General features: G+C 39.0%; 1 protein-coding gene across 4 annotated transcripts; it reads right to left on the bottom strand.

The window, feature by feature from the left end:
* Positions 1 to 9,078: 9,078 nt before the first annotated feature.
* On the bottom strand, positions 9,079 to 21,483 carry LOC139974118 (voltage-gated purine nucleotide uniporter SLC17A9-like). 4 transcript variants are annotated; one of them, XM_071981044.1, is made up of 9 exons: positions 21,329 to 21,483; positions 19,899 to 20,080; positions 19,366 to 19,492; positions 18,127 to 18,346; positions 16,343 to 16,442; positions 15,533 to 15,860; positions 14,860 to 14,982; positions 11,988 to 12,159; positions 9,079 to 10,811 (listed from the first exon to the last, which is right to left on the bottom strand). In XM_071981044.1, the coding sequence occupies exons 2-9, from the start codon at positions 19,991 to 19,993 to the stop codon at positions 10,639 to 10,641; spliced, it is 1,338 nt and encodes a 445-aa protein (XP_071837145.1). In that variant the 5' UTR covers positions 19,994 to 20,080; positions 21,329 to 21,483; the 3' UTR covers positions 9,079 to 10,638. The 4 variants fall into 4 exon arrangements, with proteins under 4 accessions (XP_071837145.1, XP_071837146.1, XP_071837144.1 ...); XM_071981045.1 differs by having other exon boundaries at positions 21,246 to 21,466; XM_071981043.1 differs by having other exon boundaries at positions 21,263 to 21,466.
* Positions 21,484 to 22,330: the final 847 nt, after the last annotated feature.

Here is a 22,330-nt window from a genome sequence, read left to right as displayed (position 1 = left end):
TAACCTGTATATGGTTCTTTAATGATTTGATTTGGCTTCTAATGGACCATTGTAGTGAGTGTGTACGTGTAGACTTAAGTAGTCCAGTCGCATTGTAACTTTAGATCGACGAAGGGGCTTCTAATATTTGGTGGGATTGTTCTTTCTTCTTTTTTTTTCATTGTTGTTGTTGTTGTTGTTGCATGAATCTATTTGTTTTGGCTATTGTGATCTAAACTAAGTTCAGTGCTTTATGACATGAGGCAGCATAGTGTAAGAGAATGACTATAGGCTGTGTTTTAAGTTTAGTTTTTAAGGATCGAATGACCCTATAAGCAACTGAGGTTTACCAAGTAAAGTGACTGAACTATATACATGTAGTAGCCGTCCAACACACTGATCATTACGTCAGTTCCTCACATGCAACAAAACTAAAGGTACAATTTGATAAAACATAAGACATTTAGTGCTGTTTTTCAAGAACAGTGCACAATGCAACAATGCTCTGTTATTAAAAATGAAATTAAAAGAAAAGTTATGAGTTATTAGAATTGATAATACAATGTAGACCATGTTATTTTTGGCCGTAAACTTAGTGTTGTTTTCCCATTGAGCTTTGTGTTGCATCTGAGAAACTGACCCAAAGGGCTGTGTGGTGTCAGAGTAAGTAATCCAGTCACCTACATTTATGAATTTCAGATTTTTTAAAGGATTAATTTCTCAAAAACTATAAGTGGTATTGAATTACAACCTGGACTGGTAGCAGTGTATTTAATGGTCTCCAACATGTCAAAATTAATTTTGTGGTTTAAGTCCTTTAACAAATGTGTGTATATAATACGGCCAGCTTGTAGGCAAAGGCAATCCTAGAGACAACAATATTTTCCGGCAAATACGCAGTATTGTAGTGTGCGTCGAGTGCTTGCAGTATTAGGGAGAACTTTTCGGTTGTTCATGGCGTAATTTTTTGGGCGGACAGCACACCAGAGAGTATAGTAATGTAGGTACCTACAAAGTGAGGGCGCTCACATGAGGCTCAGAATAATTTACCTACGCAGCTAGCCTCTGAAACTGCAAAAGTACAGGGACTATATGAAACTTTAAGTTTCAACGACCAGTCATGGAGGTATCGTTCAGTTGGCATGTGATGCCTTGACTACTGTAGCGCGCATGCGCACTACACTAACAACAGCCCTCTGTTCGTGTTGTTTGTATTGGGGTTACCCTTGGGTAGTAATGGTGGTCACACTGAAGATCTACACGTGCAGAGTTGATCACTCATATACCCGTCATTTGAACCACACTGATAGGAACGTGATATGTATATCTCACGGACGATTCAAAGGCCAGTTTGGGTTGTTTATACTCATTTATTCCCTTACTACGTTATCATTATTTTTGTTTATGCTGTTTAGTATTTACGCCTTTTCTTATCTGTTATTCAACAATTGACCTTAGAAGTTAAATGTTTACAAACTGTACTATCTCTGTCTCGGTAGGTCAGTCTATAAACTAGATTTCATTAAAGAGGCTGTTCAATTTTTCATTGGAATCATTGATGGTGTTTCATCGTCTCAAAAAGTCCCGTTTCACCAATAGCCTATGTGTCCTATGGTCAGTACAAGATCCCCTAACATATACATGCGTGGTGTCAAAGGTCATTGCAATACGCACGTTCGTTTAATTCCATGGTACATATCATGGGCTTCCGTGTTCCTTGACTTCAATAATATACGGTAGGCTACCTGTATTGTATACGTGATGCCAAAGGTCACTGCTTGAGCACATTCGCCTACTTATCTAGGTACACTGAGTTCCACAGTGCCTTTACTAAGATACTCCATACTTATCTACGTGTTGTCAAAGGTTTCTGTTTGAGAAAATTTGTGTTCGCCCCTATAGTGGATTTTGAGCAAAATGCCTCCCTACATAATGCGTCAAAGGTCAAAGCTTGAGGACATACGTGTGCGTGTCAAATTAATTCGAATTATTTCGAAATTTTTACCAATCAGAGCCTGCGAGAGTACGAGAAACCAACATATGCCAATTTATGTCGATTTCAAGACTTATGGCACTCTATGGGCGTCGATTTCATCCAATCAGAGCACGAGAAACTGATATATGTCAATTTGTAAGTATGTATTTTAGATCCTCCTGCATGCAAGCAGGAACTCGCGAAGAAGCCTCATTGGCTTAACAAAGTCGCAAGATGACCAAAGTCAGTCTCTTACATTCATATTTAACGTCCATGATTATGAATTGTCAATTGTCAACAACTCTGTAACTGGACGATATACATTAATCTTGGAGTGACTCGAACCGGGGACCTTATGATTGGAAGGCACCGGCGTTAACCACTGAGCTTTTAGTTCGACAAATGTTGATTTCATTACTTATGGCACACTAGGCGCATATCCGTGTCTTGCATATATTGAGCTTCGCAGTACCTTCACTTTACAAGATATCCCGTTATTTACACGTGTTGACAAAGGTCGCTGTTGAAGAACATCTGATCGTGTGCAACCTTCATTGATTTTGTCCTTATCATTGGCGTCACTATACACAATAACCATAACACACTATTCAAAGGGTATATATACCTACCCTCATTCCATTATTTTCTTGGAAGAATTACTCTCCCGACAAAAGTAAAGGTTTTGAAGAAATTATGCTAATTCCAGATGGAACCACGAGTACCTCTTTATATACGGTACTAGATACAGCCATGGCATATTATACGGTGTTAATACCGGTAGCAGGGCGGATCGAGGACTTTAAAAAAATGAGTGAGGCTTTTGGTCCTGGGGTCGTTGAAGACGACTCCTGTGCAATTGGATGGGGTACAACCACTCCCCCCCCTCCCCTTCCCTTTCCCCTTCCCAAATAGAACATTTCTGACACGAAATACGGTAGTGCATTATGAGGCTTATTTTAGCCATACATCAGGTATTATTGGCTAGGTTTACACCTATAAGGTTGTGCTAATAACTTCACTACTTTGTGTGTGCGTGTGTGTGTAGTATATATTGCGTTTAAAACAAAAGGAGGGGTGGACGTATGCACACCCGACATGTCTGATATGCGTTTCTTTGGTAGTATTTATGTGTCATAACTCCGCAACATCAATGGCAGACTAGTCGGGTAAGCTTAGAACGTCAGTCTAATATATTAGACTGACGGTTATAACCTGAGGTTGAGTTTTCTACGGAACAACTAACTCTCATCAAACAAGATAATTGCAGTTATTTTCTTTTTCTTTTCTTTTTTTGCAGTGCCCGAAACAATATCAGCATGTTGCCCGAATTTTCACGGAAATATCATGTTAGGGGTGGGGGGGGGGGAGGGAGGGAGGTGCAGCCCCACTCGTCCCCGACGCCTACGCCTATGATTAATACTACAATAGAAAAATGACCTGGACGCCAACATTTGATCTTGTATCGGCTAAACTAATACTTGGTGGTTTTTAATAACGTTCATAGAACGTTTGGCATCAATGCACAAGAATATGCTGTCGTAATATTACTGCTATTCCGTATGCAAAATGATACGACGAGCAATCAACTGGCTGTTAAACTTATCCCTAAGTTGATGGACCAACTCCCGTTCGTGGCCATCCACAGGGGGAGGGGGGTGGGGGGGGCAAGGGAGCCACTTGCCCCTCCTCTTCCTGGAATATCAGAGTAGTCGCAAAAAAAGAAGAAGATATATCTTCTCTCTTTAAAAGCATCCAACAGTGGCGCAGCCAGGATTTTTTTCAGTGGGGGGCGCTGGGGGGCTTGACCATTTCCTGGGAGGGCGTCTTGTTACTATCTAAGCGGAGCGCCACCATGGTTTGGCGGCGTACCAAATTTTTTAGCTAAAAGGCCTCCTAGATTGTCGGAAATGACACTTCCCAAGCCTTGTAAGCAGGGGCGTCAATCCGATTTGAAACGTGTGGGGGGGGGGGGGGACGTAATCGATTCGAGTATTCCGGCCGCAAGTACTATCTAAGCGGAGCGCCACCATCGGTTGGCGCGCAGCGTATACCAAGAAAATTTCAAATTTCAATACCTGCCAGATCGCTGGAGTTGGCACTTGCCAGCTGCAGGCTGGATAGCAGCCATCAAGTTGCGTGATTTCGGGAGAAAATTACAAATTCGTCACTCAGGAAATCTGCAATAAAAATCATGCGGCCTTAATTTTTGGTGGATTATTTCTGTTATTAGTGATTCCAATTGACATCAACATTAGAACCCAGTGCAAGTTGACAAATGATGCGGCGAACTGGAAACCCCAGCCCCATTTTGCTCTATATTTCAGGTTAGAATACCCCTCATTTGTTCAAACCCATGGCAACTAACAATCTGTGAATACATTTACTTCGAAATGGGCACATTATATTGCACCAAGTCAGTCAAGGAATGACCCCAGGGCCTCAGATATAGGCCTGTAGGAAAGATGCCCCAAAATGTCCCCGGACATACTATAGGCGAATGAAGCTATCCGCCGCGTCGGACTGCATGTAAGTTGCTCGACTTGCCGTCCTGGGAGTCATACCACAAAATTGTGAGTTTGACACCGGCATTGACATTTTTCGACAAATCTGCAAATTGTGCGTGGAAAATGAGGAAAGATTGACTGGGCTTTCAGCCAAGTACATCAATTACATCAATTCCATCTAACTACACAACCATATATACATGATATATATATATATATTACTTCTTCACATCTTACATAATATGTATACACCATATGTCACAACATTGCAAGATTTCGTTGGATAAATGCTAACCTGTCTCTGAGAAGAGTCCTGACAGAATAACAAAAATTTCGAGGGAAAACAAGGAAAAAACTAAACCTTAAATATTCCAATTCCAGCTCTCCTTCCTGCCATCTGGATAAGATTAGCATTCCTGAGCTATTACAGGAAGGTTTCGTTGTCATTCAAACAATGATAAACTAACGTATTTAAGTATTCTAACTAAACAAACACAACAATCATGTATTGAGTCGACATACGAATATTTGTAGATGCATTGTGACGTTAAACTATAACACCCATCTGGAATAAACTAAAAATATTTTGATGTGCCCAGCTTGATTAAAACAAAGTTGATTTCGAAGGTTTTAAGATTTAACATAAGTCACCAGGGTCATTTCGTGCAAGAATTGCGCTATAATTAGCTATGCCCAGCATGATGGCAAGGTTGATGTGAGGGCATGTCACTTCACCCCATGCATGTCCAACTTGACCGAATATCATCCAATATATATATATATATATATTAATATATATAAATATATATATATATATTATCATATTATATAACATATAAGAAACGGTACCATGAACTGTTGCGAAGTACAAATGCGGTTTGACCTAATATTTAACATCAGAAAACGAGGAGCTAACGTACGCGTGTTCGTGTGCGCTTTGATAGGGACGAGGTTTTTACACGGTCGCAGCATAGACCAGGTAGATTTGCTGGAGTTGGGACGGGTTGTAAAGGGATAAAGTCTTTTTTTTTGTAAAAAGCTGCTGACCGGACGATGGGCTAAGAGGATGGTATCCCAGCCAATCGACTCATCACTGACGTGCACATGATGTCAAATCCCTCCCCCACCCCATCCCCCCCCCCCCTCCGACTACGTTAGATAGGGACACACCATCCTGATAGCGATACAGTAAAGCAAACAACACATTGGAATATTTGTATACACCTAGTGGGTCCGTGGGGGTGAGGGATATCCCCCGGAAACTGAAACATTTTCAATTAGTGAGACAACTCCCCTGTGGTCGCCAGTGGATATTTGACTGCATGGGATTTGATATGTAGGACTATTTGCTATAGGTTCTGTCAGTGCAGTGTAACACAGCTCGTTCTATATGAAGATTTATAAGTAGCTATTGTTAAAGATCCCGCAGTTATCACTAGGCTATATCATTCAACCATTGGTGCACTCAAGACTGCGGTGTGAATATGCCAATCAGTTGCGAACCGCAGATAACATTTAAGTTAAAATCAAACAATATGACATACGACGGACAGGAACAAACAAAAGGCTTCTGATAACAACTGTCATTGTTTTATCCGTAGTTGGTGATAATGATTCATTTTATTAAGCTCTGTGTATTTGCATTCAGAACTGTTCATTGTTTCACGATTCCGAGGTGGCAGAGCCTTAAATCAAGTCAAACACTTCGGCGAGGCTTAGCTGCAAAATATTTATTTTGGACAATTGCTACAGCAAGTACGGGTACGTCTGACATATGACATGGCCGAAATTCAGTAGATAGCTAACTTCGACAAAATTGGATGTCAACATTAAACGTAAACACGTTGAACATAGCCGTTTAGTACGTAGTAGGCCTACATCGAAATATTACAATCTGCTTTTGGTTACGTATTTATAAACGGGAGCCTGCATATCTTAGCAAAGTACTACATAGGATATAGCCTAGCAACCAGATTTACAATGCCCGCCAACGGAAGTCTGTCTCACCCCACCCCTCCCCACCCCACTTCCCCTCCTCCTATATCCTTCTCTACTAAGCAGCTAGTTGGAAAAAGAACCTGCTTTTAACATGTCAATAATAGATTTACCTCTCTGAACCATACTTTAACTGAAACAGTCTGAAAATTTTCATACAATTGACTAAGGCCATGTCATATCACTTACCACCATTATTGCTAACGTAAACTCAGGTGATACCCACACGTTCACATCAATTTGCTTTTTAAATCACGTGTTGCTATAGTCAGCAATATACGATTATCTACATAAAGTAGGATTGGAAGAAGTAAGTACTTTGATGAAAACCAGTAGGGTCGACTATGGAGAGGGGTGAAAAGTCTGATATAATCAAATCTACTGAAGAATTGGGACCGCAGCCACCCCTGGACAGAGACCATTCTGGATAAAGCAGGGTTCACAGTTTCCTGGTGGGCTGTCAATGGAACCTTATACGCACATGGGAGCTCCTTGGCTACCGTACATCAAGGTATGCACTAACAACTCCATGATCTAACCTCTGTACTATTGACGCACCAGCTGTTGTTATTGAAGGACAACGAAATAAATTATAAAAATAAAATAAAAAAGGAACATCATTGCTGGAGTTTTGAGTTTATTGGTAGCTTATGCGGATTAGTTATAAATTGCAAGTATAGCAAAATTATGCCAATTGTCTGCATCTCAACATAATCACTACAACAACAATTTAAATTAGGCTGTGACCGGATGAAATATTCACATACAGGCTTATAGGCAGGTTATTTTTTAGAGGGGACATAACTGTTGGATGACTTACGCCCCTGGAGAGGGGTGTGATATTGTTGTTTGGATAAGGGTGCATGGATGCAATATGGTGCTGTCATTGCATTTGTTTATCACACAGTTATGTTTTTAATTAGTTGTTAATTGCACACCACTGGGCCAAAAAGGGGCTTATTTCTTCTCCTTTTTTTTGGGGGGGGGGGGGGTGAACGTACCCAATTCCCACTTGAGAGATAAATAATTTACAGTTTTTGCATGCTTATTGTATCAGGCCACATACAATGATCGACTAATACTTAACCATTACTTCCAACATTTCCCAATATTCATTCATAAACTACAATAAAATAATTACACAAATAGAAAAAGATGACTTAAGAAATGAGAGTACAAAGTATTTGTTGACATTTTAATATATTTAAAAGATATTCATTTAAAAGATATTATCAGGTAGCTTAGCACTTTGTTACTATGGAGGAAGAGGAAGCTTTTAAAATATAGTGAAAGTTGTCACTAAAGGTGTGTCAATAAAAAGCCTCTTATTACATTAGCACATTTTGAGTGCTCTTTTGTGCTCACGATATCAATCAGCATAAGACAACAGTTTTTAGATGGTGGGAGGGGGATGGGGTGGGGCTGGCTGGGGGTTGTGGTAGAGTACTGGTTCTTTTGAGTGGATATGACCAAGTAGGTTGGGGCCTCCTTCCATCAGCATGTCTCATGCCAGGGACTCTACCAGCAAACACAAAAACGTTTTTAAAGTGTTATTAAAACGTTTCATCTTTTGTTTTGATGACGTTAATTGTGGTGTAATAAATATGTCACGAAAACGTTTTCAGGCTATTATTTCAAAACATTTTATTGTTAAAACATGAATATAACATTAATATCTCATAATAACCTTACGCCGACGTTTTTATAACACCACATTTAACGATATAAAAACATATTTTAGAGGCTCTTTAAAAAATGTTATGATAACGTTTTGTGTTGGCTGGATATATAATTCGATAATACTTCTGAGCCTCTGTAAAAAAACAGTATTCAATCAGATCTTACATTAATGGTTTAATAAAGTTTAAGTTAAAATGGGCAAAATAAGCAGAGAATGTGTGAAAAGTTCATAATTGACCTCAAGATGGATTAAAATAAATTACCATATGTGAGCAGGCGAAAGCATATGAAATCTGCAATTTCTTGCAGACAATATCCCACTGTCTGTTGACAATAAACTTGGAGGTCTGTGTCACTGAACAATGAACCCTGGATTCAAGAAACAACTTTAAACTATCCCTGTCAAGGATTTGGTTCTTTCTTACTGGTTTTGACATATTTTAATACAGGCATGTGACCTAGCAAGATTGGATAAAAGCAAGTAAAAAGAATAAGTCATATTTTTTTATAATGGACATAACTTAATAAAATATGTAGATTTAATTTAGAAGTAGAAATTAAAAACTTGAAAAAGCCTTCATCTAAACCTTCATCGACTGAGGATAAGATATTTTCTGGAGTGAAGTAATTTCACGACAGAGTAAGCACCTATCAGATTTGTCACCTAAAAATGCACTTCAATATATATATATATATATATATATATATATATATATATATATATATATATATATATATATATATATATATATATATATATATATATATATATATAGCAAGGAGAACTTCAACCTGAAGTGTCAATCTTCTTTTCATACTTTTCAACACAAAATCCTGAAATAGTTAGACCTCGGTTAAAAACTCACAAAACAACTAGTGTATGAAAAATGAAACTAGATGTTCACAGTTAAAATGAGACCTTCTAATCTCAGCTGCTTTTTTAAAAAAAAAAAACAATTTTAAACTTATTATTAGCTTAAAAAACATTGGTCGTTTATATCAACTTTCATTTATATTTTCAGTTTCGTGCTTTTTAAAATTAGAAGTTGATATTTCAAGAAAAAAGAAAAAAAGGAAGCTCACTGAGAAATTATCAAACCACTATTAAAAAGAGGAAAGAAATTTGATTATTGTTCTTTTAAAAGATTTCAAAACAAAATTACTGGCATATTAAAATATGAAATGCAGCAAAGCTGCTTTGTGTATACTAAGAGGGGATGGTTGCCATTCATTTGTATGAAAGGAAATTGAGTCCATCTACCCTTATCTACCATCTCTGGTAGTCATTGGCCAAGTGGTCATTGACAATGACAACTTAGCGGGACTATACAAAAATGACCCCCAGAAGTGCTAGATTTGCTATTACTGGCCACCGCAGAGCTTTGTAAATAACAACGCACTGAACGCACTTCTCTGACACTCTTGAAATGCTTCCTTCCACGATGGATGTGTAGCTATGGCTGAACCTCATGTTCTAAATCTTGTTAAAGCATCACAAACTAAACAAGGCTCTGGCAGTCTTACAAGGAATATTGGTACCAGGAAAAGATTAAAGTACCTGTAATGCCACATTTCTATGCAGAATTTAGTCTAGTAAGGGTTTTTGTACCATAAATCTACTAAGTACATTTTTATAGGCTAAGACCAAGCCCTCTTGTATCCTTTGAAAAGTCACAACTTTTTCTCAAGGTATTGCAAAAGAACAGACAAGATTTATTTAAAAGAAAAAATTCTGTCATACTCAAGTTTAACTTGTACTAGCAACGAACAAGAATATTTTTTTCAAAAAAGAAATTTTAGCCACCAAGAACGAAAAGGTGGTCGGATGCTCCGGCAGCAATATGCTTTCAGTCACAATGGACACCCTCCCAATCCACTCCTAACGACTTCCAGTTTAAATTTAATTGCTTCCTTTATCTCTCTCTTGTTTTGCTGGAATTTAGAACAGCTGTTATCAAACTTACAGTTTCAATCATAACAACCAAGAATCATTCCACTATTAAATTCGAATTTCAGACATTTTGACAATTACAGATTATTTTTGAAGCAGCTTTTCTCTGTACCTTTTATTGTTAAATAAAAAGTTACCTTTCAGTGTGAAGTGAAAGGTAGAGGGGTACACTACCTGCTCAGGCTTTCGACAACAGTTTCTTTCTCTTTTTAATTAATGTATCAACAATGACCATGCAAGTTGTTAAATTAACTTTTTATGCCTTTTTCTCTAAATTTGATATAAAATCTGTGTCAATTTCCTCCACCAGTACCAACAATGTACTATTATCTGGGTTTGATATAACTCTATGACAACCACCAAATTGAAAGAAACTTCATTAACATTCTTCTTCTTCATCACTGTGAGAAAACTGACCAATTTTGGAAAAATTACCACGCTGGATATATTTTCCTTCCTTTCCAATAGCAATCGACAATTTTTAGTTTTGTCTCTTCCACTCTTTGTGTATCTCAACTTCTTGACTGCCCGCTACACCATGTCTGGTTCCTCCATCAATCAATGATAGAGGTACCCTGCCCATATATAACAAACACCAGCCAGGACAGTAATGTTACCCCACCGGCCATGCTGAAGACTCTGGACCAGCTTTCTGTCATGTGTAAGATGTAACCAGCCAGGTAGGTGCCTGTAAAACCCTGCACTGCGGCAACTGTATTGATGATGCCTTTGAATAATGGAAACAATTATAGTGTTATACAACGGTAGGCAGTTTAGCCTAACCCAATCCAGAAAGCAAAAAAAAAGTTTATGTTGAACTCTGTGTAATTTCAGTCAGTACTCTCTGTCACATCCCTACAGTAATAGTTACTATATTAGAAATGGTGCATTGTTTGAAAAATGGAATTTTTGTTACAACTTATTGAATAAATTAATCATGCTTTGGCAAATTTAACCTCATTTTGTAAACCACATGTGATATGACATACAAACTGATGTTAAAGCATGTTTTAGGGGGGAAAAAAATTTGCATTTTTTTAGACCATTAAAAACCACAGCTATCAGTGCAGGTTGTATTTTTATAACACTTTGGAACTTAAGCATTTTAAGAAACGCCCAAGGTGCATCAACATAAGGGGACTGGACTTTATAGTTTCAATATACAGACAAGCAGGTCAGTTCCTCAGATGCAACACAAAGCAAGATGAGAAAAATATAAAACTTTTATATGGCCTCAAATGAAATGTTCAAATTTATCAAGGGCAATTGGTGTTGAATGCCATCCAAGGGTGCTCTGTTGGTAAGTTGAAACAACAAGTTTTAGGGCCTGCACCAAGAAGATGATGTCATCATCAATTAAGTCTTAAAGAGCGTGGTGGCCAATTAATTGGCTAAGGCGTCGGACTCGTGATCCAAGGATTGCTGGTTCGATTCCAGCCTAATTCATTACGTTGTGTCCTTGGGCAAGATGCTTTATCTCACTTGCCTCTCTCCACCCAAGGGTTAAATGGGTACCTGTGAGGTAGCTTGTCATTGGGCGCAGTATATAACTGCTGCCGACTGGAAGGATTGTCTCTGGGACAGGTTATCATTGACCAGGGGTAATATAACGTCTGTAAAGCGCTTTGAGACCTATCGCTGGTGTAAAGCACTATATAAAAATCAAATATGTTATTAATATTAAAGGAGTATTCCAAAGATATAGCATTTTTTAATAGTTGAATATCTTCGAAGGGCAATTTATCGTTCTGCAGGGGAACATAATCAAATTAATAAAGCTCATATTATTTTTTGGGGATGACCATGCAGATTTGCTCTCCTAGAAAATATTTTATAAAACAAATATATACACATAGAGGGTGTCAATGTATGTTCCAGCGCAGTCCTATTAAATTAGACTCACCAAAGACCATGCCTGCATGGGATGGCGCTATATCGTTAGGGTTGACGGGGGTACCTCCGTTGCTCAAAGCCTGACCGAAGAGAGCGATCGCTGCTAAGATGAGACTAAAGGTGAAGCTTCTTGAGTATCCGATAAGAAAAAGAGGAAAAGCTAGTCCTAAACAACTTAATGTCTGGAAAAGAATTTAAAAAAAAGAAAAGAGAATTAAAAGATCTATTATTTTAATTAGTATTCTTTGCTCTTTGCTACTTAGTAGGGATTAAGTATAAACATTAGCTTACCTATCATATAACCTTCAAATAGGTAAAACTACAATATGTGCATAATTAACACAGCTCAAGAACAACAAGTCAAGTCTGTTACCTAATAACTCATGTAAAACAGCACTGCACAACAAATATCACCAACAGGGTCATATTTCTAATGGTCATCCAGTTATCTGGGATGAGCGACTTTCTGTTCGGACGACCAAAACCAGCTTTGGAGGTCATCTGGCAGTCGGTCACCTAGTTCTTTAATTTCTTCAAATTTTGGATGGCCTTGTAACCCCCCAAATAGGTAAAATGATAAAATTGGTTTCACCCTCCATTACTTTGGAGATACTGGGAGGAACAAAATAGTGGTTGGCATAAATTTGGAGATACCGGGGTGGTAGTGGTTGGCCCATGATCCACCATAATGGTCTTCCAGTTATCTGGGATGAGCGACTTTCTGTTCGGACGACCAAAACCAGCTTTGGAGGTCATCTGGCAGTCGGTCACCTAGTTCTTTAATTTCTTCAAATTTTGGATGGCCTTGTAACCCCCCAAATAGGTAAAATGATAAAATTGGTTTCACCCTCCATTACTTTGGAGATACTGGGAGGAACAAAATAGTGGTTGGCATAAATTTGGAGATACCGGGGTGGTAGTGGTTGGCCCATGATCCACCATAATGGTCTTCCAGTTATCTGGGATGAGCGACTTTCTGTTCGGACGACCAAAACCAGCTTTGGAGGTCATCTGGCAGTCGGTCACCTAGTTCTTTAATTTCTTCAAATTTTGGATGGCCTTGTAACCCCCCAAATAGGTAAAATGATAAAATTGGTTTCACCCTCCATTACTTTGGAGATACTGGGAGGAACAAAATAGTGGTTGGCATAAATTTGGAGATACCGGGGTGGTAGTGGTTGGCCCATGATCCACCATAATGGTCTTCCAGTTATCTGGGATGAGCGACTTTCTGTTCGGACGACCAAAACCAGCTTTGGAGGTCATCTGGCAGTCGGTCACCTAGTTCTTTAATTTCTTCAAATTTTGGATGGCCTTGTAACCCCCCAAATAGGTAAAATGATAAAATTGGTTTCACCCTCCATTACTTTGGAGATACTGGGAGGAACAAAATAGTGGTTGGCATAAATTTGGAGATACCGGGGTGGTAGTGGTTGGCCCATGATCCACCATAATGGTCTTCCAGTTATCTGGGATGAGCGACTTTCTGTTCGGACGACCAAAACCAGCTTTGGAGGTCATCTGGCGGTCGGTCACCTAGTTCTTTAATTTCTTCAAATTTTGGATGGCCTTGTAACCCCCCAAATAGGTAAAATGATAAAATTGGTTTCACCCTCCATTTACTTTGGAGATACTGGGAGGAACAAAATAGTGGTTGGCATAAATTTGGAGATACCGGGGTGGTAGTGGTTGGCCCATGATCCACCATAATGGTCTTCCAGTTATCTGGGATGAGCAACTTTCTGTTCGGACGACCAAAACCAGCTTTGGAGGTCATCTGGCAGTCGGTCACCTAGTTCTTTAATTTCTTCAAATTTTGGATGGCCTTGTAACCCCCCAAATAGGTAAAATGATAAAATTGGTTTCACCCTCCATTACTTTGGAGATACTGGGAGGAACAAAATAGTGGTTGGCATAAATTTGGAGATACCGGGGTGGTAGTGGTTGGCCCATGATCCACCATAATGGTCTTCCAGTTATCTGGGATGAGCGACTTTCTGTTCGGACGACCAAAACCAGCTTTGGAGGTCATCTGGCAGTCGGTCACCTAGTTCTTTAATTTCTTCAAATTTTGGATGGCCTTGTAACCCCCCAAATAGGTAAAATGATAAAATTGGTTTCACCCTCCATTACTTTGGAGATACTGGGAGGAACAAAATAGTGGTTGGCATAAATTTGGAGATACCGGGGTGGTAGTGGTTGGCCCATGATCCACCATAATGGTCTTCCAGTTATCTGGGATGAGCAACTTTCTGTTCGGACGACCAAAACCAGCTTTGGAGGTCATCTGGCAGTCGGTCACCTAGTTCTTTAATTTCTTCAAATTTTGGATGGCCTTGTAACCCCCCAAATAGGTAAAATGATAAAATTGGTTTCACCCTCCATTACTTTGGAGATACTGGGAGGAACAAAATAGTGGTTGGCATAAATTTGGAGATACCGGGGTGGTAGTGGTTGGCCCATGATCCACCATAAGGTAGATTTTTACTGGCTGGTGTTCTAGTCACCAAACCTACTTCTCTTTCCTACAGTGTACTGAATGGTCGTTCTGCTTCATTTCTCAGACAACCAAAGTAAATAGCAGTTCTAACATTGAACCAAATTATTAGAGTTTTCTGGTTGTCCAAGGGACGACCAGAAAACATCGTTAATAATTTTGACCGGATCACTCGCATGTTTAAGCTTTGCTGGTCTGAAACACATGAAAAATGAAGAAGATAAATGTTAACTTTCAAAACAGATTCCAAATAGTCTCATTTGAAAAGCAACATTAGGGTAAAGTCTCTTTGAAACTGTACATATTCCCTGTTGATGTTGCCACACAATGAAGTTAGTGCAATGGAAAGGTACAGTATAGTGCCTGGATATTGAAACACACTTACATGAATAAATTTTCTAGATGTGGCCACGGAATATTTGCGTCCTATGAGTGAATCGGCCAACCAGCCAGCTCCTATAGAACCAGGAAGAGCGACTATCCATGGAATGACGTTAAATATCCAGGACTGAATGGATAAAAACAAAGAAGTTCATTCAAAATATAATCAAAATAAAATAAAACTGTTAGCAAACTGCTTATCCACTAGAGAGCCTGTGTAAGAGAATGTGTAAAAGTAAGTTGGCCTGACGTTTCGATCCTAGCAGGATCTTCTTCAAAGGCTCAATGACAAGTAACAGAAACAGAAGGGACCAAACACGCACAGGAAAAAAGGTTACTGAGCATGGCGAACACATACCAAACATAAGGCACATGGTATGCTAGGGTCATTGTGTGATAAGTGAGTTTATGATAATCATGTTACCAGAGAGAATGCACACCCACACACAAGTGGTAGTGACCTAGCCAAGTCAGGACTGGGGAAAGTTGTGTCACCAGGGTCCTTTTTGAAGTCATATATATTTAGTTAAGTTTAATCTGAAACTGAAAATACATTATTCTATCCCATCTCTCCTCAGCCTCCTTAACGACCCCGGGCTATACCTCTCTGACTCCCCCTACCCCTCCCATCACGCCTGGCTCCACCATGTCTCCATTCCGGTATTTGTAAACCTGACCTTTGCATCTGGAAAAGACTCCGTGAAATAAGTCGGAAACCAGTTGACGAGTATGAAGAAGACAAAGACCCCGCTGCTGTGTGATACTAACAGTGCCCAGAATGCACGATGCCTCAAAAGCTGCTTCAGAGCATCTTTGCTCTGTACTTTTGATTTTTCTCTCCTGTTGCTGGAAAGTTCTCGAACATTTAATCGTTTGGTTTGCCTCTTTGCAAAATATCTTAGGATGACTGCTTGTACTATCCCCAAGCCTCCGATTGTGTAAAAGACGATACGCCAATTATATCTCTCTAATAGTATGGATCCGACGCTACCAGTAAATAAAGTTCTGTGGAAATGAAAAGATGACGACAAAAATTACTGACAAATACTTGTGGTAAAAACTTGATTTGTAGTGATCAAAATATAATCGAGGAATAAATCATGTACATCAACATAGTATTCAGTAAAGTATAGCTTACATTGTTCCGATCTTTCTTTGAGATGCTAAGCAAAATGCCATTTAACTCTTCTTCTTTTTAAGAACCTCATGTGCCCTTGAGAAGCTAGTTTCTTTTCTTTTTTCTTTCATAGACTTATTTGATCTAAAAATATGGTTCATTAACCGTTCAAGTTTCACTTGAAATATTTGATTTTATTCTCTTTCTTTACATCCCCAACCCCTTTTCCAGGATGTAGCCTGGGCTTCCATTAAAAAAAGGGTCTGCAAAAAGGAGACAGTTTTGAAAAGAAGGTAATGATTTCTAATCTGCCTAAGGTGGGAAATGGGTCTAGGGTGGTGAGATGTGGTATTTGTGCATTCAAACTTACCCACATGAGCTGGCTGAAAAAACAATGCCCACTGTAGTAGCTTTGTGACTTATCGTAACCCTCTGGCCTATGAGACTGCTAACAGATGGATAATGAACACCTGATTAGAGAAACAAAATATAATTTGAATCTTAATTTGAGTAAAACATAGTTCTGAGTTGACCTAATCAAGCAGTTGTACGTAAAGAAGCATCTTCTTCCTTGCACCAGGCAACAACAATCACAGTGAGAAAATCATAGCATAATTCACCTCAAAATGTCAAGTTTGGATAAAATATTTTTTCTAGAAATGTCACTCAAGATTGAACCTGGCTATTTACACCATGAAACTTGAACAGCTCTTAACCCTAGTCACCTATGTTCTATCTAAATTAATTAGATCAAAACCTGATACAGTAGAGTACATGTGTATGTCAAACTTGTAGTAGACGAGGACACCAGCATGAGTACCAGTACAGCAGCATGACTACCAGTACAACAGCATGGGTATGAGTACAACAGCATGGGTACCAGTACAACAGCATGAGTACGGTTACAACAGCATGAGTACGAGTACAACAGCATGAGTACGAATACAACAGCATGAGTACCAGTACAACAGCATAAGTATGAGTAAAACAGCATGAGTACGAGTACAACAGCATGAGTACCAGTACAACAGCATAAGTATGAGTAAAACAGCATGAGTACGAGTACAACAGCATGAGTACGAGTACAACAGCATGAATACCAGTACAACAGCATGACTACCAGTACAACAGCATGAGTACCAGTACAACAGCATGACTACCAGTACAACAGCATGGGTATGAGTACAACAGCATGGGTACCAGTACAACAGCATGAGTATGGTTACAACAGCATGAGTACGAGTACAACAGCATGAGTACGAATACAACAGCATGAGTACCAGTACAACAGCATAAGTATGAGTAAAACAGCATGAGTACGAGTACAACAGCATGAGTACCAGTACAACAGCATAAGTATGAGTAAAACAGCATGAGTACGAGTACAACAGCATGAGTACCAGTACAACAGCATAAGTATGAGTACGACAGCATGGGTACCAGTACAACAGCATGACAAAGAGTACACCAGCATGAGTACGAGTACAACAGCAGCATGAGTACGAGTACAACAACATGGGTACGAGTACAACAGAATGAGTAAGAGTACAACAGCATGAGTACGAGTACTCAAGCATGGGTAATAGTACAACAGCATGAGCATGAGTTCACCAGCATGAGTACCAGTACAATAGCATGTGAACGATTACACCAGCAAGAGTACGAGTACAACAGTATGAGTACGAGTACAACAGCATGAGTACGAGTACAACAGCATGAGTACGAGTACAACAGCATGAGTGCAAGTACAACAGCATGAGTACTAGTACAAGTAGAATTCACCTTAGTATGAGTAGGAGAGAACAAGGCTCCACGCCAGAGCATGCGCATTTGATGTTGCACTAGTATCTATATGTTGGTTTCCAATATGAGTGTAAGAATGACTACAAATTCATGAGGGAGAACTACAAGTACAGGGAATTTTGCTAGAATATGAGTACTCAATATATCTGGTGGTTGCTAAGTACTGTAAGCCTTGTATCTACGTAACAAAAATGTATTGAATACTAAATTACTGTACTTAATACTAATAACTTAATACTTCTTTTTTAGTTATCAATATCACCTGAGGCTAAAGCAAATTTTTAACATTGCAGACTTATTTCCTTTAACCAAAAGAAATAAAAAGAGAGACATAAAAAAAAGAAACCATACCCTGTGTTAAACCCATGAGAAACCTCATGAAAGCCATGGCTGATATTGTGCCTCTCTTGGTATGGTAGTAGTAAGGTACTTGTGGTGTAATGATGGCTATTACAGACCAGATCAGTGTAGCTCTGTACAGGACATAATCACCACCGATGCGGTCACTTACTATGCCACCGATGATTTGAAAGAACGGATAACCCCAGAAGAAAGCACCCAGCACAATGCCCTGAAATGGTGGAGAGAAAGTTTTGTGCAATATTTTGAAATGAAAACCGTAGCAAACCATGTTCTCAGACGCGAAAGTTTGTGTTGTGTAGTTACATGACACATGTCATCAATGCTAATTTAAAGACATTTGGAAAGGAACCGAAGTCATGAAGCACTTTTCAGTCTACATTGAGAACCACTCTTGGGATATTTTTAACATTCACAGAGATTCAAGGTTATGGATTTTTTTTGTTTTTATAAAATAATGATATTAAAAAAAAAAAAACTGCAACACATCTTTACAGGCAACTTGTCTGTTCCTTGTGACAGCATACAATGTGATAACAAATAATCTTCTTTCCTTAAATTATTTGTTTTTCTTCAAAATATCAACCAAAGCCCTTTAGATGTGAAACAAAGGATAATACCTTCTAATGACTACATTAAACCGAGACGTTTCCCTCTAGAGGTACAGTACGTGTTCCCATATCTACTGATAGCTGACTGCCCTCTTACCAATTTCCTCTCCCCCCCCCTTCCCCTTCCTCCTTTTCCACCCTCCATCCCTACACCTTTAAGAATTTCTGGACTGTACCACTGTAAGGTAAAGTGTACCACTGATATCGGTGATAAGCACTAAAATTACACTTCTAAATCAACAAACATTTCCTGCATGGATCTATTTCAGTTCCGGGTTTTTTGATGCATTGCAACCTATAGCTAATGGACACTTTCGCGGCATGTAGTGCTGTCTAAGAGCTACCCCTGATACCATGTTCTTTCTGGCCCTGACAACCAAGTCCCCAACTGCAACACAGAACTACTGACTGTACATAGCGTTCTTTCCATTTAAATAATATTGAATAATGTTTAAATCATTTTTCTGAAATGATACTACCTTACTTATTTCTCAGTGCAAGTTGAGAAACTGAGAGGTATAGTATGTAAACCTTTTTTCTTTTTCCACATCAAACTTAAAATTTTATTGGTCCTACATTAAAAATCTTACGAGAAAAAACGAAAAAACTTTTTTCAAACCGATTGTTCTTTGTTCCAACCGAATTCGTCTCCGACTTTTACAGCGACCAATGGCATGATGGTTCTCCCGGCAAAGGTTAGAGTGGTTGCTATGAACAACAAACCTGTCCACAACTTTCTGTCTGATCTGATTGCATACAGGTAGATGGAAAGAAAGGTACACAAGATAATTTGAGGTCAAACAAAGCAAAACTGCATGGTCCACCCACCCCCTCCGATCCCCCATTGACTACATTGGAATGGCAATTTGCAGACTGCTTTATTTGAGTACACAGCAGACACTGAGCTATATTTAGCATTGAACATGAATGATCTTATCTACTTCTAAGAACAACCGAATAACAATTCTTTAACTAGCTAATAATTCATTTCAAACAATTATGAAATTCTTCTTTGCACTTGAATAAGTGTTCATGTATGGATGTGAGAAATGTACTGTATGTGTCACAAACCACATGGAAAACTCTGATCGCTATAACAGTGAGGCTTCAAATCAATGCCTTGATTAATCAAATGAAAACTTCAAGACTTACTTGTTCCATTTTGAGCTGGTGTCTTCAGTTGGTGTGGTGACTGTTATCTGAAGATCCCGTACCATCAACGGTTCTTCCATACTGTATGAATGCATTATAGACAGCTAGCTGAATCACTGATTGGCAATGTTAACAATGACTGCTCAGCATGGTTATATCTGATACACATTTCTTTCCATGTCCTGGAAATGAGAAGGAACAGAAAAGAAAATTGCAAAATACATTTTCATTCTTTCAACCGGATGTTATCATCGTAAAATATATTTAATAAGTCAATGCATCTGTCAATTTCCATATTTTCACAACATCCATTGAGAGGAGCTGTATCGGGTGGTTACCTGGGGAAACCGTTCAATGCCTGGAACAGTCATAAACATAATATTTTGGTTAGGAAGGTCAAAATGTGCCCCATGTAGAATTTTGTTCAAAATTGTTGACTGTGGATCTATGGCTTAAGAAGAAAAGTTTCTTGAGAGTAGTCTTAGCATAATTGAGTATTAACACATCTTTTCAAAACCTGGATCTTTTTTTGCTGGAGTCTGAGTCCGAGTGGGGAAATCATTCTTTATCTTAATTATAAATGCTTTTGAAGGAGACACATAGCCTATCCATAAGGCTTAACAAGGTGCTTTTCGCAGTGGAGAAGTGGAACAATTTGACTGTGACTCAACCAGAAATATCCTTCTAAAAGATGGAGTATGCTGTACTTGTACCAGGAATGATCTCCAGCTGTACCTGAAATTATCAATATGAACTAACATTAGAATACAAAGGCCTTATTGTGCTCAATTGCTGAATACCCTGCAACTCTTGAGGCTATGAGTAGACCTACTGTAGGCATATAAACAATGTACTATTGTCATTCTCAAATGCCCTATGTATGAGTTGCTGGGTATTCTACAGTTGCTTCACTTATTGTTAGGAATGGTTGTAAACCTGAGTCTTCATCCATCTGGCCAGTTGCATTTTATGGGACTTAGGCTAAATAATTAGCATCCATACTGTACGCTAGGTCGAGACCTAGAAGAACGTTAGGGACCTAGCCTGGGCCTTCTCTACTTAGTAAGTTAGACTAAGTATACAATGTAACTAAGCCTAGGACTGAGGAGACAGGACTTCTGACCAGGTACAGCTTTACACACAGCTATATCTAAAGGAGAAAAGCCCGTTAAGTTAGGCCTTAACTTAAGTTACTCTTCTGTCAGCCAGCGTTTGATTCGCCTGCAAATAGCTGGACGTCTGAATAGCTAAGTTTATGAAAGTAATTATTATTATTATTATAAAGTTATCATAATCAAATATAAGCATATGCCTAGGCCCCTAGTGATAGTATATTTGTTGCATTACTTTTAGTCAGCCCTTACCGCCTATTTTCAGTTGATGGGTTCTACTAATACGGTAAATTTTGTCACAATTTTGATAATATTCACCAGTTACCGGTAACCTCGGTTGTTGGTTGTGTTATTGTTGACCTGTACAGTTAGGGTAAGGTAGGATTAGTACGTACTTGAAGCCTAGGTGAATATCATCGTGTACATAACAGAACATTTCCAGTGGTAAATATCACTCGTAAAGTCTCCCATTCAGTGACGTATACCGTTGCAGTTCACTAAGCTACAAAGTGGGAAAAGTTGTACGTCAGTGCGTCCTCCGTTTAGTACAGTCTCTCCGAAGTAATTGCGCGAAGCCAGTAGCTATACAAGCCAGTTGGGAAAATTTCCTAGTGCTAACACCACTCTATACTGTCCTCATATATTATGCTTTAAAGCACTAGTATTGGCAGTTCAAACAGTTCCTGCCTTTATCTGATAGAAACATGATATTCATACTGCTCGTACTGACACTACGAGTGCTCTGAAGCGGGACATGACAGTACGAGATAGAAAAATTGTCCGAACTGGGTGGGCCAAACTAATTTTCAATTCATGCTCCTTTTTTCGAAATATTGTTTTAAAAAAAAGGGTCGAAATAAAATATCTGCTCAAGTGGTTCAATGGTGAGATAAGTCATGCCATTGAACATGAGGTAATTCGTCAAAATTAAATGATCCAAATACATATATCGAGAAACAAAGTTGTAATTATTCGAATGATCAAACAAAGCTCTTAGGGATTCTATCAAGGGCGTAGGAACCGGGGGGGGCTGGGGGCGCCAGCCCCCAGTGAAAAATGTGGAGGGGCGGAAGTATCATTCCGCCCCCCCCCCCGGTTCGCAAGTCAGAAAACCCCTTTTTCATTTCCAAATGAGAAAAAAAAAAATTTCATTTGGAGCACCAAATTGCATCTAAGGCCAGGTGAAAATACAAAATTAAGTTCACAAAATGGAGAGGGTGTTGAAGTGTGCTATATTGCACCAAATTGCATCTGAGGCCACCTGGAAATGCAAAAAAATCCAAAGGGGAGGGGGACCCCCTCCCCTTAGACCCCTCCCCC

The sequence above is a fragment of the Apostichopus japonicus genome, chromosome 9 (assembly GCF_037975245.1).
Source record: "Apostichopus japonicus isolate 1M-3 chromosome 9, ASM3797524v1, whole genome shotgun sequence".
Lineage (NCBI taxonomy): Eukaryota > Metazoa > Echinodermata > Holothuroidea > Aspidochirotida > Stichopodidae > Apostichopus > Apostichopus japonicus.
The sequence above is the reverse complement of the archived record's forward strand: the minus strand, read 5'-3'. Positions and strand labels throughout refer to the sequence as shown.